Raw genomic sequence first — 17,918 nt, 5'->3', positions numbered from 1 at the left:
CTAGTTCTGCAACCTTGGGCAAGTTACATAGTTTCTCTGACTCTTGTTTTTTTTTTTTTTTTTTTTTTTGAGATGTAGTCTCACTCTGTCGCCCAGGCTGGAGTGCAGTGGCACCATCTCGGCTCACTGCAAGCTTCGCCTCCTGGGTTCACACCATTCTTCTGCCTCAGCCTCCTGAGTAGCTGGGAGTACAGGCACCCGCCACCTGGCCAGGCTAATTTTTTTGTACTTTTAGTAGAGACGGGGTTTCACCATGTTAGCCAGGATGGTCTTGATCTCCTGACCTCGTGATCCGCCCATCTCTGCCTCCCAAAGTGCTGGGATGACAGGCGTGAGCCACCGTGCCCAGCCCAACTCTTGTGTTTTTATCTGTAAACTGGAGGTCCCACTTACCTACTTAAGACTACATCTATAGTGTCTGTCTTGTGGGGTTGTTAAGATTAAATGAGATCATGGTTTATAGTAAGTACCCAATATATGTTAGTTATTATAGTATTACCTGTTTATAGGTTGTAAAAACCTATAAACTTTGAGAGGCCGAGGTGGGTGGATCACGAGATAAAGAGATCGATACTATCCTGGCCAACATGGTGAAACCCCGTCTCTACTAAAAAAAATGCAAAAAATTAGCCGGGCGTAGTGGCAGGCGCCTGTAGTCCCAGCTACTCGGGAGGCTGAGGCAGGAGAATCGCTTGAACCCGGGAGGCAGAGGTTGCAGTGAGCCGAGATCACACCACTGAACTCCAGCCTGGCAACAGAGCGAGACTCCATCTCAAAAAAAAAAAAAAAAAAAAGTCAGAAGTTGGGGACCATACCTATCTTCTTCACTGTTGTGTCTCTAGCACTTGGCACCTACATGGAAGCTGTTTAGCAGATGTTTGTCGAATTACTAATGAGGGTGATCAGTACAGGATTTTAGAGGCCTCTGAACTTGTGCTTTTTCCTAGAAGGTCTATCTCAGATGAAGCCATTTCATGATACCTGAGCTCTGAGTTTTCTCAGTATATCTTGTGTTTCTTCTTTGAACTATAGCAAGGAAACAAACATAAATCATAGTATTAACGGGTCTCCTGTTAAGAAGGAACTGGTATCATGTCAACATTTGAATCTCCAAAGATAAAGTCAGCAGTACATCCAATAGTGAAGTTTCTATCTGAACATTTATTCCACAGTCATAGAAACTGAAGATGGAAAAGACCTGAGGACATCTAATCCATCCATGTGGTTGTACAAGAAAAGTGGCTGGAGCAAAACAGCCCGTTCACTTCATGCTCACAAGACAGCATTTCCGTTCTTCCTGGAGCGGAGCGATTGCGAACACATTAAAATGAAGACACAATGCAAATACTCTTCACAAACCTTAAGAAAATACTTATAAGTACATTATTTTCATAAAATGATTAGTAACTAAACCAAAAAAGAGTGAGGGAATCCTGGATTAGATGGGTAGTTCAGGTGGGTTAAGAAAGGAATAACTAAACAGTATAGATACTAAAGTAGTGTTAATGCCTAGAAAGCAATTTCTGAAGAACTGGATGGGTTTTCTGTTTTTCCTATCAAAAATATGAATTGGGAGAAAAAGGCTCTAAAGTAGTTTCTTTCCCCTTTTTTCTTTACCCACACCAAGGAAGTACTTAACTTGCTCTAAGGCTCTAACAGACACAGCACCAACACTGAGAAGTCTGTTACCAAGATGATAAGGTCTGTTCTGCTTGGCACTTGCTCCACTTAACCACTTCTCTGGCTGGAAGGGAAGCAGCAGCTCCTGATAGGGTTTGTGCAATAGGAAGATTCATGAATGATGGAGAGTCATCTCCAGGCACATTAAAGACCTCGACTGCTTGGGTCCCTGTGGCTGCCTCACTTGGCTGTCCTGGTTATTCTTCCAACTTGTTTTTAAATTTTGGGAGATTCCCCTTTCGCCTCTACCTGGAAGCATACACACTCTGGGGCCTTTATTCTTATTTACACGAACCAGGTAGCTGTATCTGTTTCAGCTCATTTGAGCATGCTTTACTATGTGCTTCCTGTGCCAGAAATTCCCCTTGGAAAACAGGGTTGGGGTGTGTGACACAATGTGTCATATTCCAGGTTTCCCAGCATGAGCACTTGGAAGAGAATGGAGGCCTTCTTGATCTCATGAAAAGGGAAGCCCAGTAGAGGAAGCAAGGTAGCATCCCTTATCTCTTTCTTCTTTACCAAAATACAACCCTCCATGTGCAGGCTTCTGATCTTTGTTTTTTTTTTTTTTTGAGCCTGAAAGGAGTTGAAAGAACAGGTGGAGTGAACAGAAAGGAGGTTTCCAAGGACCCACCATTTCATGACATTTTACAAAACACAATACACTGTTTCACAAATTGCAAAACACTGTTCAATTACTACCAATAAAAATAACCATTGCTACTTAACATGAAGACTGCTTCATTTCACCACAAGCAATTATGGTTTTTCTTTATTCAGAACATAGAGGCATTTCAAGCAATGTTGACGGCAGTAAGCCTGCCTTCAGCCCCTGCTGCTGCTTGCTGCATCCTGACCAGTGTTTTGGCCAGGTACTTCCTCCAAAGATGTTTGAGGAGCGTGCATTGGTCATCTACTTCGTGGATACGCAGGATGATCTGACATGTGATCACCACTGCTTAGAATGCCTCACTAGAGAAGCTTAAGGTAAACCCGATATACAAAAATTGAGACTTACAAAACAGATACATTAAGGGATAATTAATTGCATTACAAAAGGGTGCTTTACTTTACAAAAGGATTGACTTCTGGGTTCCCTTAAAGAGCCAGCTTCTCAAATACAGTCAGAATATGAGCTGAGTTACAAAAATGTCCATGTACATTAGGAGCATGGCTGTAATGTGGATTGAGGTACACCTATACATCAGCCTTCTGGGCAGCACAGAGATTCAGGGGCACGCAGAGCATGGTGGCAGAGTCTCCAGCATCCTTAGCTGTTGCAAGTGGGTGGGGATGGCTAAGGGGCAAAATCTTCCAAAGGCAGCTGCAAACCTACTTCTGGGCCTGGGGTGAGAACATGAGGGGATGGGGTGTTGCAACACAGACTTGTCCTTTTCTGTGTTCAGGGCTCACCTGTTCCCTCATTATTGAACTGTTTCATCTGTGGGATTGGTGACCTCTAACTTTGGAGCCCTCCCACATCCGTATCAGTATCTCCGAGCCTCCCTCCACTCCAGGGTTTTCTCAGCCAATTAATCACTAGGTGTTATCCAACTACAACTTAAGTTGTTATTCCCTGGGTGACTGGGTAGATTTTGGTGGAAACGTAGACATTTCATCCAGTAGTAGAGGGAGAAGTTTTGTGATTGAGACACCTTTCCAATGATCTGCAGCTGTAAAAGAGGAAAGTTCTTGGCACAGCTCCTGAACTTATTGTAGGCATTCAAATTGATTGGGAGTGGAACAATGAGTCCTGAGAAGATAAAGCAAGTGATAAATAAGGAAGTCTTGTCCAAAATGGTGCCCAGGGGTGGGGGTGAGGATGTTGAAGGAGAATCAGCAGATGTGTGCTAAAGTTTTTAAAAAACAAAACAAACTTCTCAAACGGTTTTCTCTTCATGCTTCTCCTCATGCCTGTGGGCAGCCAAACTTCCAGAATGGTGTTTCTAGAAGAGTACTTCTTAGACCACCCGTGTCAGTCACCTGGGGATGTTGGCTAACAGTAGGTTTCTGAGCTTACCTCTAGACCTCCACCCCCACCCCATAATCTCTGGAGAAGGGTCTTGGCAATCTGCACTCTGATGAGTTCTCCGCTAGATGACTCGTATCTACATTGACATTTGAGAACTGACCCATATTCCTTTCCCTAGCTGCCTAAACATTATATGCTGAGAAAGCGGCACCTAAGCAGAGGGGAGGTTACTTGTATCAGTCTTTGGGGGGCATTACATGAGGCTGGAGGATCATCAGAGGGACCAAAACCTGTTCATAGCTCCTCGGAGATGAGTGAGTATGAGGATGGGGAATTGACTTAATTTTCTATACAGATATGCAAAGCACACGGCAAATTCTTGAATGGTCAAAGCTGGTGGTGTTCCCAGGCTGGAGGTTTTGGGATTTCTATGCTAAGCGATGGGTGACTGCTGATCTGAAAATGGCCTTGTGTGTGGTGTGTAGAACATTTCACCCACAGTGTCACTTATTACATTATAGGCAATAAGCAGGGATATTCCAGGTCCAACCTAAGGCCACAACCTTGCTTTGCCTTTTTCTCTCTTCTTTATCAAAGGCACACACCATAGTGGAGATGCTTAATTACATTAGAAGTAGTCTTATTCATTTTTTAGCCAAATTGCCTTTCTGGCCCAGAGCTTTTGTTCTAAAAGCATGATATGCATTTTTAATGCCTCTTCTGCCTGTCTTCTGTTCCCGCTTACCACATCCTCTTCCCCTTTCACAGTGGCGTGTTAATAAGCCTGTTCTTACTAAACAGGATGGAGTCAGAGATCCAGAACCTTCTCAAAAATGTGGCTCTTGCCTGGTCCAATCAATCCTTGACCTTTATGATACTAATGAGTTAATTTTTAAGTACCCCACCCCCAGTGGGAGGTGCTCTGCTCTTACCTGCTCCCCATTCAGAATGTGGAAATAAATCTAGATTGGGGAGTTGTATCAAAAGCTACAACCCTGGATAACCTTGTTCTGTGTTATGATGAAAACCAACAACCCAGTAAGACATAAGTATGAGTAACAATTTTATCTCTTGTTGGTAGTGCAGAGAAAGGGCTAAAAACCAGAAATATTACTGTGGCACCTGGTGAAAAGGTTAACGGGAGCTGGGGTTATCTGATTATTCACAGATCTCTCACACAGAGCTTACTCCTGACCAAGATTCTTGCTAGAAAAACACTCCTACCCTGGAGACCTAGGGAGTGAGCTTGAGAGGAGCTGCCGCTGCATTTTTAGGCTAGGGAGAGCAGACTTGACCTCTGAGAAGACCTAGGCCTCAGCTTCCCCATACCTTTGTCGGTAGTTACAAAAGAGCATTACAAAGTGTCTCAAGGGCTCAGAGGAAGGTCAGGAACTGAGAAAGGGTCACCTAGGACTCACAAGTCCGACTTGTCCTTTGATACTCCTCCAGCTCCGTTTTCCTGCTCACAGCCAGCTGCAGCTCCTGACGGATCACCTGAATCTGCTTCTCGAGCTCTGAGAGTTCCTGCATCACTGAGTTCCGAGATACATTTAGGGAGTCTGCTTTGCCATTGGTGGTCAGCGAGGCAGGGAGCTCTCTTCTCCTTGGAGGGAGGGGGATGTCCTGGTGGATCCGGATGCCCAGCTGGTTTTGTCCTTCCTCATCACTAAAGATGTATTTTCGTCGGTTGTCATGACTCAGATTGGAAGTATTCCATACGGTGAGCTGACGGGGTCCCACATTGGACCTAGGAAACAGAGAAATTTTAGACTTACTTTCCATTCTGCAGCTCTTAAAGTGCTGTTGTTCATCTGTTAGCCGTTTCCTGTGTCAATAATATGGAGCTGGGTGTGCATTTAGAGACGAAGTAACAAAGCCATGGACAGACTCCCTGCTAGGGTGTCATGGGGCAATAAGGAGTCATGAACATTCAAAAGTTCAAGTCCGATGCTGCTCTGAAATTGGAATCGGGTGTCATCTGAAGGGCTGATAGGATGGGGTATGGCACAATTTTTTTTGTGTGTGAACAACCTCAGGTTGCTTTTAATTTCCTTTCTGCAAGGGAAGCTCAGAAACTAGCCATACCTTGAAACATTTTATGGTTTGAAAGGTGATGCTTTAATAAAAGCGAAATCTGTTTATTCACTTGTTGGGTTCTGAGCATCAGCCTGCTGACAGATCTCATAACATGGCTCATCCTTAGTCCCACAGGACCATCCTGATATTTACTACTTGATTTTGGGGAGAATAAAAGCATATAAGCCACAAGTCTCAGCAAAGTGTTTCTTACTATAGGGATGTTTTTTATGTGAGTTGAGAATGACAGTTCAGGTCTGATGCTTAAAAAATTCCAAGAAAGCCCTCAGTTTCTTGCTGGGATAATGAGTGTCATATAGAAAGCAATTTGCAATCCTGTTTCAGGCTTGCATCCTATCACCTACTACCATCGTGGAGAGATGGCTATAGACAGCATGAGAATTATTGCCAAATAGTCACAGGGGGAGAGTGAGCCTGTTTCTGGAACACACTTTGACACTTATGCGGTAAGAAGAGTTTCTCACTACAAGAGCAGATTCGAGCCCTAAGCAGCATAGCTGCTGATTTTTTCTACCATAGGAGAAGCAGAAGGTGGAGTAGGAGGGTTATGACAACTTTTGCAATCAACCACAGGACAAAACTAAATAGAAACACCCTACCAAACCATTGTGTTTTTGTTCTCATTCATGTAACTGAATTTACTTTTTTCCTGGACTCTTACTTGCCAGGAGAAGGGGACAATCTGGAGGGAGAAGGGGAAAGAGAAGAATAATAAAGTCTCTATGTAAAAGTGGCCATAAACCTTCTTTTCTCCTTTCATTTATGCCCTCTGTAATGTGACTTTGCAGCTTGTACCTATGCTGAATCTGCTTTCCTCCCCGCTTCAGTTAGGACTGTTCTCACACTTGTTTTGGCCAACAGAAAGTGGCAGACATATCAGAGTGGCAGTTCCAAGCCTAAACTTTTAAGAAGTCTTGCACATTTCCAGTCTCTTGGAACACTGCTGCTGCAATGTGAACAAGTCCAGAATGGCCTGCTGCATGATGGCAGACCACCATATGGAGAGAATCCTCAGGCTTCCCAGTTGACCCAGCTGAGGCCATCATAGATCAGACAGCCCTTAGCTGCTTTCCCCCTCCCCCAAAGTTGGCTACAGACATGTGAGCAAACCCAGCCAAAATCAGCGAAGTCTGGCTCAGATCAGCTGTGCTCATTAGTAAGCAACTTGCTGTTGTTTAAAACATTAAGTATTGGAATGATTTATCACATAGCAAAGACCAACTTATACATGCCCCAAGCCATTGGAACACACACTCCAAACCAGCCTGTGGTTCTTTAACATGCCTCATAGTCTAAGTTTTAGATAAATGAGCAGAGGGCACTAGAACTCAGTTTCCATGTATCCTGGGCTGGGTAAAAGTTCTGTAATGAACCCACTTATAGCTCCATTGGCTTTAGACCTGAATCAGAGAGGAGATAGAATTTTCCTTCTAGCTTGATAATTCCCTTTAATATTTTTCTTCAAATCTTTTCCTATTGAATTTGAATAATCTCAAAGTAATTGTGGTTGTGCTGTGATAGTGTGTAATTTTTGTGTTTCTTGGGGTGAGAGAAATGGGAAAAGGGGAGTGGTGTGTATTGATTGGGAACCCAGTGAGATGAAGGATAGACCAAAAATTTATGTGAAATCACATGTTGAATAACCCCAGGGCTATATATAAATAGTCTCCTGTAATATGTACCTTATTTTCTCTGCATTAAATGAATAAGGGGCAATACCTACTTCCATATCATGGCCCAAAATTTCTCCAAGCGTTTCCTCAAACTCGTGTTAGTAATCCATTCATTTATCTGTTTGCTCTTTTATTTGTTCAGTGAATATGGAACACAGGGGAGGGATGTCAAGTTGTAGGAGGCATGAGCATTTACATAGATATTCTTCCAAGAGAAGAGGGAGAGAGTGTTCTAATGCCATACAATGGTTCATAGCAGGGAAAACCTGAGAGTAGAGCATCTACACATTTTCTTCGACTGTCTAGATAGCCACAGTGATAAGGTAAGTAAAGATAGCTGGACTGGTCTTCTCCAGAGCTTTGTATATCTATCTGGTAATATAATATAGAGGAATAAACAAATGCTGGACTTTGTGCCAAATTCTAGTTGCTAGTATCACCAGTTGTCTGGTATTTGATGTGGGTACCTATGAGTGCAAGGTGACAAATGCTGAGTGTAAGACTCAGTGTCTGCTTGGAAAAAATAACCCAAGGCACGTGTTATACTCCTAGCCTCAGTAACATTTAGGCTTTGCTTTGATTCAAGCCTTCTTCAGTCTTAGGGTGTTATGTGACCAGTGAGAGAGCTGTATTTAATGCTAAAAATGGGTATTTAACACTAAAAATAGGCTTCCCTGGAGCAATTATGTAACACTGAGGTTCAGTACTCCACTGGACTATTCCAAAGAGACATGACGGCTATGGGACGCCAAACACTCTTTGGGTTTGACAGGCTGCTAATGTTGGGCTGTATAGGGTAGGCACAGGAAATGTGAGCCCAAGCTAAACCATGAGCTCCTGTTCTCCTTAGCTCCTCAAAATAAGGGATTCAGGAAGGGAATCTGCCAAGAAAAGTGGGTAAGTTGTGTCAGAAGACACAAATGGCTTTCAATTTATGTGAGAAAGACATGAATATGAATCATATCACAGTTGGAGATGGGATTATTGGGCTTCCTGTTTCTGTTATAGTTGGAAAACAAATATTTTGTCATTGTAAGATGATACATTTGCTGCTATGTCTTCTTGTGTTACTGTTATTAAAAATTTATGTTAAAAATAGAAAAAATAGATGTAACATGACATGGAACAGCTGTGGCTGGACTAGTATATAGCTTGTCACTAACAGACTTGCAATATGATGCAGGAATACCACAGACTGAGAGAGGCGGGAGGAGTGCTCACTGACTGGAAAGAGATACTTCAAGAGATAAAGGAAATGATTCTGACAAGCTAGATGGAGACTGGATAGAAGGGTACTGCAGCAGTCCCAGAGGAGATACTAAAAATGAAAAAGAATCCTGTTTTCCATCCCTTTTTCTTCTGTTATGATGAGAGGTGTGTCAGATTTCAAAACTAGAAAGCCACGCTTTGAGCTGAGGATATGTCACAGATGACACAGTTGATTGGAGCTGATGCCCTCATCTGAGGCCTCTGGGTGTGTGAAAGAATCGGGAGGGTTGCCTTAGGCGGCAGGCAGCAGAAACCAGCCAGGAACCAGACCCAAGTGCTTCTGACATCTTTAGTCACCATGAACTAGGGAACAGTCATCCACAGCCTGGTGTGGTGAGAGTCAAGAGCTTCGATTTTCAGATGTCATCAATGCATTTAATGTTTGTTATTTCCTATTAATAAGATGCTCTTTGCTAGGGAGTTTGTAGAAAAGTGCCAGGAAATGAATTAGGCAGGACATGTCTGTTTCATGTTTCCAATACTCTGTTCCTAAGAGTGCTAGAAAGGAGTAGGGAGTGGAAATATGCCAAAAGACAGTAAACCATGAAATTAATGGCCTGCAGTATTCATTAATTCTTACATGTATTTTGTACATAATAATAGTTAATATTTATTAGGCATTTCCTTTCATTCAGAGATTTACATGTATGATCTCATTTAATCTTTACAACAACTCTAGGAAATAGGTACTGTTTTTATCTCAACTTTACAAATGAGGAACTTGAGGTGCAGAGAGATTAAATCAATGACTTACACAAAGTAACACATATCGTAAGTCTTGGGGACAGGATTTGGATCAAGAGGATTGATCCTAGAGTCCATGGCTACACTTCTAACCATGACAGTATATTGTGTACGCTGCATTTTAGTGTCCATATACATTTTTTATTCTGTTTTATTTCCATTTATACTGATTCTGTTGTTAAACAAATTGTCCTGATTTGATCTGAATAATTATTTAGACAGTTAGATCTCTAAATATTGTTTTACAAATATAAAGACAGTTGCCATTGGCCCCTTCTTACCTCTTTTCCACACGTTTGGTCTTGAAATGCTGCTGCTTTTCCTCTACAAATGATGTGTTTAGTGCTCTGTGTAATCTCTGGTGGAGAGAACAGATTCACATGTAGAAATTATGAGAAACACATAGGTCAGGGGATGAAGAACCACTTGACATTTAATGGTATATGTAGTCATTACAAACCTTGGCCTCTTTAAACAAATTCCAGGAATGCCTAAAAATAGATCAACATTCAAATCTCGAGAGAACAAAAATTCTAATTAGAGGTTATTATTCCACCTGGATAAACAAAAAAGTGTTCTGATGGAAAGCTCAGTATTATAAGACAGTATGTGATGTAAGGAGTCACAATCATAACTAATGTGTAGCAGAAGGCCTTCAACAATTGCTAAAGATGAGTAAAAAGTATAAAATTATTGACAACCAAAACAAAGAGAAGGAAGACTCTTGAGAATTAAATTAATCATATTAGGATACAATAAGGAAGATATGTGGTGTTCTCCTAGAAGACCAAATACTTCCCAGTATGAAAGTAGGAAGAACAGGGTTCAACTGTAACCAAACCAATGATAGTAACCTATCTAGAAAAAAAAAGTGTTACCAAAGCGAGGAGGTTAGCGTGAGGGTATATGAATACATGAGTGGGGTAAATGCAGAAGAAGCGACAGCCTCCCTGCTGGGAGGTAATCCATGGTACACTGAGGGGCAGGAGGCAGTCTCACCACAGGAGAGGCCGGGATGGCTTATCCAACCTTGCTGTGGTCAAGTGAAATCACTCCCTTTGTTAGAAGTCTTCCATCATTATGAAGCCTTCTGACTACATTTTGGGTCTCCATGCCAATTTCATTCAGGGAGAGATGTGCAAATGAGTGTGTTTGAATCACTAGTCTGCTTGACAGTTTCCGTTCTCCCTGTAAATCAGTGTGTTGATGTCTAAATTACAGGAGAGAACTGCGGCCTTGTGAAGTTTGGCCTTGGTCCCGGTGGGTCTCAAACCTCTCTGGACCAGGGAAAAAGCAGAGAGAACAGGGGCAAGTGGGATCACTTAAAGGGGACCAGGGACTTTAAACTCATGTAATAGGTTTCAATTTTGACAAGAAAAGAACCTAGGAAATAAATCTTTCAAACCATCTTTTCAGACTGTCACTATTAAGTGAAACCTGGTTAAAAAAAGTTCTATTGCTTCTATTATGAGCAACAGTGGAGGGTTATAGGAAAGGAAGAAGCACTGTGGGATAGCTTAATTTAAGGGAAATGTGAATCAATGGGATAGAGAGAATTCCTTCTGCTCTAATGAGAGTGCCTACCCCACCCTCGTTATTGTGGTAACATGACTTATCAGTCTGACATAGGGCTCTGGATCCTCCCATCACTGGAAATTCTACAGTTTAAGAATATTGGAGCAAGACACCTGTGCCACTCACCTGGCTGGTGTGGAGCCAGTATTGCAGCTTGGATTTGTTTTTGATTCGTGGTAGCAGCAGCCTGTATACTATGTGCTCACCAATGGTGGTCAAGATGGACAGACCAAATCCAATGCACAGCAGCACAAAGAGTCCAGAGAAGTGTTTGATGCCCATTTGTAAAGTCTGTGACAGAACAGGAAAGAAAAGGCCATGAATACAATGATATACCTGGCCCAATGCTCGTGCACTCTTTGGTTTTCAGATGGATATTCATTTTTTCTGGACTCAAAGCTGAAGACTATTTCTCCCTGTGTGTTCTGTGACTTTTATTATACATCATGAAAGGAATTCAGCCAGGGTTGGACTGAGGGCTTCTGAGGATCTCCCAATGCCTCTAGTGTGAGAAATGAAAATAAAATTCAAAGCTTTCCAACTGACTGAACGAACTTTATCTTGTCCATGGGGACCCCGGAGAAACCTTAAAAACTGAATTCCTGGTCTTGATAGAATGGGAGGTCTACCATGCCTCAGTATGTCCCTTCCTTATTAATTTTAGCTATAATTCTTTCTTAAGAAGTAAGCAGAAGCTAGCTGTGGAAAACAAGAAGCTGATAATGTATTGCTTTATCACCTTTAGCTAATCATCTGAGGCCATAACCAGATTCTCCCTCCCTCTTTGCAGTTTCAGTGTGACAGCTCACCAGTTTCACAATGCACCCTTCCTAAAAGATGACCACAATCTCCAGATGGTTTTGACCAACTTGTAGGGGATGCACAGTGAGGGTTTTCATGTCCTCAGCTTCACGTTTGGACATCAGAAGACCAAAAACTCCACCCTTGGGTCATGCTAACACCACCATTTTTTGAACATGGGGCCTATGAAGAGGCATGAAGCTCAACTGCACATGTGTATGTATCTCTTTTCATAAATATTTATGACTCCTCCTATAAGTTATTCAATATGTATACTCAGCCACCCCACTCAGCATAAATTCCCGTTCCCTTTTACCCCTCCCTTGAAGTGCTTGCTGTCAGCTTCTGCTGAGGCTATGCTTCCCATTCTGCAGGATGGCTGCAACCCTTTATGAGAAATAAAGATCTCCTGCCTGAATTTATGAAGCTCATGATTCTTCAGTTGACAGGTGCTATTCGTATGTTAATCCCACTGTGCAAATGGCCCCTGGAGTTGTGCCAAGGCCCTGGGTCTGGACCACTTTATGGTCTCTTAGAGAGAGATTGAGATAGAGAATTGAAGCAATTTAATATACTGGGTAGCTATCAGGGAAAGAACCTCCCTCAGGCGCAGAGAATGAGTAGATTCAAGGGGAAAAAGATGGTGAGTTCAGTAACTTTGGAATTTGGATCTGGTAGGGAACATGGAAATCATCTAGTTCATTTTTACAGAGGAGGAAAGTGAGACCAGAGAAGTGTAGTAAACTGAGCCAAGCCACAACAATAGGCATAGAAGAGAAAGAGAAGGAATCTAATGATATTTATTGGTTGCTTCCTTTCTGCCAAGTGTTTTACATTCAAATAGATATTATAGCCTCAATTTTATAACTAAGGAAATTGGAGTTCCTGCAGCTTTTAAGTGGCAAAGTTGGTCTTTCAGTCCATTTCTCTTCAGCTCCAAAGCTTGGGCTCTTTCTGCTATACTGCTATACACCAAAACATAAGCAGTTATAGCAACGGTAGTAGTCACAATAAATATATGTGGCCAGCACTTTGCTAAGTGATTTGTGTAGATTATCTAAGAAAACCCTCACGTGTACTCTAAAACAGCCATTATTTAGCCATTGACATCAATGTCAAGAGTCAAACCTGTAGAATTCAAAACACTTAATATATTGAGTTAATACTATGTGCTAGGCACTCTTCTGTGTATCATGGGATGGCGATAGAAGGATGTTATATCTTTCCTTTTAAACAGCTTGAGTCTAGGGAGAAAACAAACATATACCTCCATGATACATTTGATCCACGCTTCCTGGGATTTGTGGGGAAGCTGGCGCATGAAATAACGTTTGAATAAGAGAGGCAGGATGGGGAGGTTGGGTGGGGAAAGTGAACGCACTAACCTGAGGGTAGCATAAACAAAGGAAAACATGACTTTCCTGGACAGTGGTGTAGTGTTGTGAAACTGACTGCTGTGGCTGAAGGAAGAGTATACAAGGCATGAATAGTGCCATAGTTTGAATGTATTTGTCCCTCTCAAACTCATATGTTTAAACTTAAACTCCAAGGGTTGGTATTAAGAGCCATTATGAAGGGATGAGTGCCCTTATAAAAGGGCTTGAGGAAGCTAGCTAGTCCCTTTTGTTGCCCTTCCACCCTTTCACCTTGTGAGGACACAGCATTTGTCCCCTGTGGAGGTCAAGCAACAAGGTGCCATCTTGGAAGCAGAGACCAGGCCCTTACTAAGACAATAAACTTGCTGGTGCTTTGAACTTGAACTTCCAGCCTCCAGAACTGTGGGGAATATAGTTCTCTTCTTTAAAAGGACCCAGTCTCAGGTATTTTTTAATAATGGCACACATGGACAAAGATATGCAGTGAGAGAGAAACAGGGCCCCACTAGGCAAATCCTCAGATGCCGTACTAAGGAGCCTGGGTGTTACCCCTTGCAGGAAGCTTGTGGTCATCATTATCATTGATAATTATTTAACATTTAATATGTGTAAGGCACAATTCTGAGCACTTTATCAATGTAGCAACTTGCCTTATCTTTATGACAATTTATAAGGTAAATACTGGTATAATCTCCATTTTATAAGTGAGGAAACTGAGCAACAAAGAATTTCAATAACTTGTCCACGGTCACATAGCTCGTGAAGGTGAAGCTGGGATTCAAACCCATGCAGTCTGTTTTCAGAGCCCACAGTCTTCACTGACTCATTTGTCCAATGTGAATGATCCTCCCATTCTCTTTAAAGGGTTTTCCTTTCATTCTTCCCACCTCTTCCTACCTCGATTCTGGAGAAACAGCCAGCCAGGCATGATTCAGGCATAGGGTGCATAGGGAAGTCTATCTGGGGGTCAGGACTCAGAAGCAAAGCTCGGAGATTTCAGGCTGTGTTGGAGCCTAGCTCAGGAAATCTCTTTCCCTCCATGCCAGTACTGCAGGCTATGAATCAAAGCAGTGTTAGGGTCCCTAGAAAAGACAAGACTAGAGCTGAGTGGGGGCTCCGAGACTGGCACAAGGCAGGAAAACTGGGCAGATGATTTGGGAATGCAGGCCGAAGCCCAGCCCTAGGAAACAAGGAATGCTGGTCTGGGAAAGGGTTTGGTAGGGAAGAACCTTGGACCCCAAGGGCTTCAGAGGTACTAGGGATTTTCCTGGGACATCTCTGTGTACAAACGGCGACTAGTTATATAAACCTGACATGCAGAAAGTACATACAAATGTGTCTGAAAATAGTCCTTGACCTAGACCTATTTTAATGTATACAGGATATGGCTGTAATATGAAAGATTCAGTGAGTTATTGCTGTGGATTAAGAACAGACTGGGAGAATTTAGTTTGGACTTTAACATCATCAAACATTCAGTTAGACTCTGAGAAGATGGGCACTGCTTTTTTACAAGACACTGCCAAGATGAGTAGGAAAAATGTAACTCGCAGTGAGTCATCTTGCCTTTGTGGTCATGGCTTCCTCTGTTTTCTTGTGCATAACAATAATTAGTCTCTTAAAAACAATAATTTTTCTCTTAGTACCTCAATAACAAATAGGCCATATTCAGTTTATATTATACATTTTTTTCTTTAAACTTGTTGTTTATACCCACATGCTAATAGACTAACAGAAGTAGTTATTGCTTTTAAACTGAGCATTTAATACATATGCCAGATACAATATACGTGTATTATGATCTTATAATTACCCTGTAAGTTAAGTGTTATTATCCTTATTTCACATTTGAGAAAGCAGAGGTTCATAGGGGTTAATAACCTTACTTACCCGAGATCATGCAAGCTACTAAGTCGGGATCCAGGCTGCGGATCCAGGACTGTCTGATGCCAAAGCCTGCAATGCTTGTTAAGCAATCGCCATTTATAGGTATCCTTTTCTAGTTGAAGTCTCACAATTCACTGTAACGACTACCAAATTATTTTATTTATAACTCCCATTGGAATGGAAAATCCACTGTCATCTGCCTGTGAACACCAGAGAAAATGTTTCAATTGTGTCTGAGTCTGAGTGACAAGATGTACAGCTGCCTTTGTAATTCAGGGGTTCCTCCCCTAGGATCACATTGTTTAAATGTGCTATGCATATGTGCATCTTCCCCATATTATCAAGTGAACACTTTCTAGTAAAAAACTGCTCAACTTGAGACTCATTACTGGTCAGAGGAAGAAAAGAAGGAGTACGACTATTCAATATCAAATATTTAAAATACATTCAGGTGTTGCAGACAAAATGATAATCGAGTGGTAGCACATTCAGAAATGCAAGCAGAAGTCCAGTCTCATGCTGTCAAAAGCCAAGTAAATGAATGCAAAAAGAATACAAGCAAACATAAGTTTTGAGGTGTTTTTTTTTTCCCCTTTTATCCCATTGCTTCAGCTGCAGCTTCGTTTGCTAGCTCATAGCCACACACTTCCAGAGACTCAAGGGCCAAGGAGAGAAGGCTGTCACAGGATTGATTGATTTGATTTGATATTTTGAGACAGAGTCTCACTCTGAGGCTCAGACTAGAGTGCAGTGGCACAATCTCGGTTCACTGCGATCTCCACCAGCGATTCTCATACCTCAGCCTCCCAAGTTGCTGGGATTACAGGCATGCGTTACCACACCCAGCTAATTTTTGTATTTTTAGTAGAGACGGGATTTCACCATATTAGCCAGGCTTGAACTCCTGACCTTAGGTAATCTGCCCGCCTCAGCTTCCCAAATTGCTGGGAATATAGGTGTGAGTCACTGCACCCGGCTTGTCCCAGGATTTAGCCAGGGACAAATCTCAGGCATTTATTGCTCCACTTGGTCCTTCACAAACTTACTCTAGCCCACCCCATCTCACTTAGGCAACTCTTTAACTAGTAAGTAATCATTCGAAAAATTGCCTTGCTTATGTATTTCATTTTTCTAAATGTTATTTATATTCATTATATTTCTTTAGCATTTTATTATTAATTTGCATTAGTATATATTTACTACACTGTGAAGAAAAAACATAGTTTGTATCTGATACTGTACTCTGCATGTTGTATTCAGGAATACCAACTAATTATGCATTCTACAACTAATGTTTTAAATGTTTTATATTAGGCAGAAATTCTTGGTAGATTGTCACATATCTATACATTGTGCATTAGATATTAAATACCTATAGGTGCCTAAGAGTGTTTTAGTGAATTTAGGGAAACTGCTTGAGATTTTTGGATGAGATGCGAATACTTTTTTCCCATTTGAAATAATGGAAAGGGCTTCCACCATCTATAAATTTACTAGTCAACACATTTCTAGGAACGGACCAAATTCAGATAAAAGGAGATGTTTGTACTATCACAGGTGTGGTCTCTGACCAGATCAGTAACATGTAGAGGATAAGATTATAAACTTTGTTGTTGCCCAAACCCTGCTTTGTATTTTGTTCAGATGTGGTCACTTGAAACATCTGACAGCTAGATTGGTGACGAGTTCTCAAGTCTCCAGCAAGGGAGTTTCACTCATCATTTATTTTTGATGTTACTAATCAAGATCTATGCAGCTAATCCTTCCTTGTGCCTATTCCACACCTCCCAGCACATAGCAACCACCTGATTTCTCTGGTTTTCTAGAGTGTTGTCTATACTCATTGCTTCTAATTCCTTTTCTCCCATTCTCCCTGAGACCCACTTCAATCAGACTTTTGTCCCCTCCCATTACCTATCAAACAATTCCTGTAAAAGTCAAAAATGGCCTCCATATTGCCAAATCTAATGGTCGGTTTTCACCTTATTCATGTATCGGCAGCTTGGACACCATTGATTACTCCATCCTCTTTGGTATAGTTTCTCAACTTTGTTTTTGTGATACTTCTTTCTCTTTGTTGTACCTTCATCTCTTTTGCTTTTCTTCTTCATCTTTCTGACTGTAAACATAGGCATGCTTTCAGTTTTTCAACTACACTCATGTTCTCATCCAGAGTCAGCTTTAAATCCACCCTAGATGTCAGTGACTCCCAAGAGTTGGGGGCTTTTCTTTCCTAAGTCCCTAATCTGCCTCTTTACTTAGGTAATGAATAGACATTTCAAAGATAACACATTAAAAGCAAACCCCTACTGTTCCCCCTGAAACCTGCTGCTTGGACCATCTTTCTCATTTCAATATACCTCCATCCTTGCCATTGACACAGGGAGAAAACCTTAGAACCACCTTTGATTCCTGTCTTTCTCTAGCATCCCATTACCCTGTGTATCTGCACATATGGTGGAACCGACCTTCAAAGTATATCCAAAATTCAACAACATCCCGTCACCTCCACCAACCACCCTGATCCAAGCCACCATCACCTCTCACCTCACCTAGATTATTGAGACAGCCTCCTAGTTGTTTTCCCTAATAACTTCTGTCTTCTTCACAGCAGTAGGAATGGCTGTCATGTCACCCCTGTGCTCAACACCTTGTGATGGTTTTCTGTCTCTTGCAGAGTAAATTCAGAGTCCTTGCAATGGTCCATGAGACCTTACAAGATCTATTTCTTCTTCTTCTCTCTTACTGGTTCACTTTGCAGCTTGAGCAACTTGCAGCTTGAGGGTCTTTTCATTTTCTGTTCTGTGCTTGTAAACTCTTCTGCCAGGAATCAATATTGCTCCT

General features: G+C 41.8%; 1 protein-coding gene across 3 annotated transcripts in view; it reads right to left on the bottom strand.

The window, feature by feature from the left end:
• Positions 1 to 935: 935 nt before the first annotated feature.
• GRIN3A (glutamate ionotropic receptor NMDA type subunit 3A) overlaps positions 936 to 17,918 on the bottom strand; it is a 172,733-nt gene continuing 155,750 nt past the window's right edge. Inside the window, exons 7-10 of one of the 3 annotated variants that reach the window (XM_033237934.1) lie at positions 11,137 to 11,301; positions 9,717 to 9,793; positions 5,071 to 5,399; positions 936 to 1,026 (exon numbers count right to left, since the gene is read on the bottom strand). In XM_033237934.1, the coding sequence (XP_033093825.1) occupies positions 953 to 1,026; positions 5,071 to 5,399; positions 9,717 to 9,793; positions 11,137 to 11,301 (645 nt within the window). In that variant the 3' untranslated portion in view covers positions 936 to 952. Of the gene's footprint in view, positions 1,027 to 2,360; positions 3,434 to 4,704; positions 5,400 to 9,716; positions 9,794 to 11,136; positions 11,302 to 17,918 lie in introns of those variants that run through there. The other 2 variants (XM_033237936.1, XM_033237935.1) reach the window with 2 other exon arrangements.

Source organism: Trachypithecus francoisi, unplaced genomic scaffold, assembly GCF_009764315.1.
Source record: "Trachypithecus francoisi isolate TF-2019V2 unplaced genomic scaffold, Tfra_2.0 Lachesis_group16, whole genome shotgun sequence".
NCBI lineage: Eukaryota > Metazoa > Chordata > Mammalia > Primates > Cercopithecidae > Trachypithecus > Trachypithecus francoisi.
The sequence above is the reverse complement of the archived record's forward strand: the minus strand, read 5'-3'. Positions and strand labels throughout refer to the sequence as shown.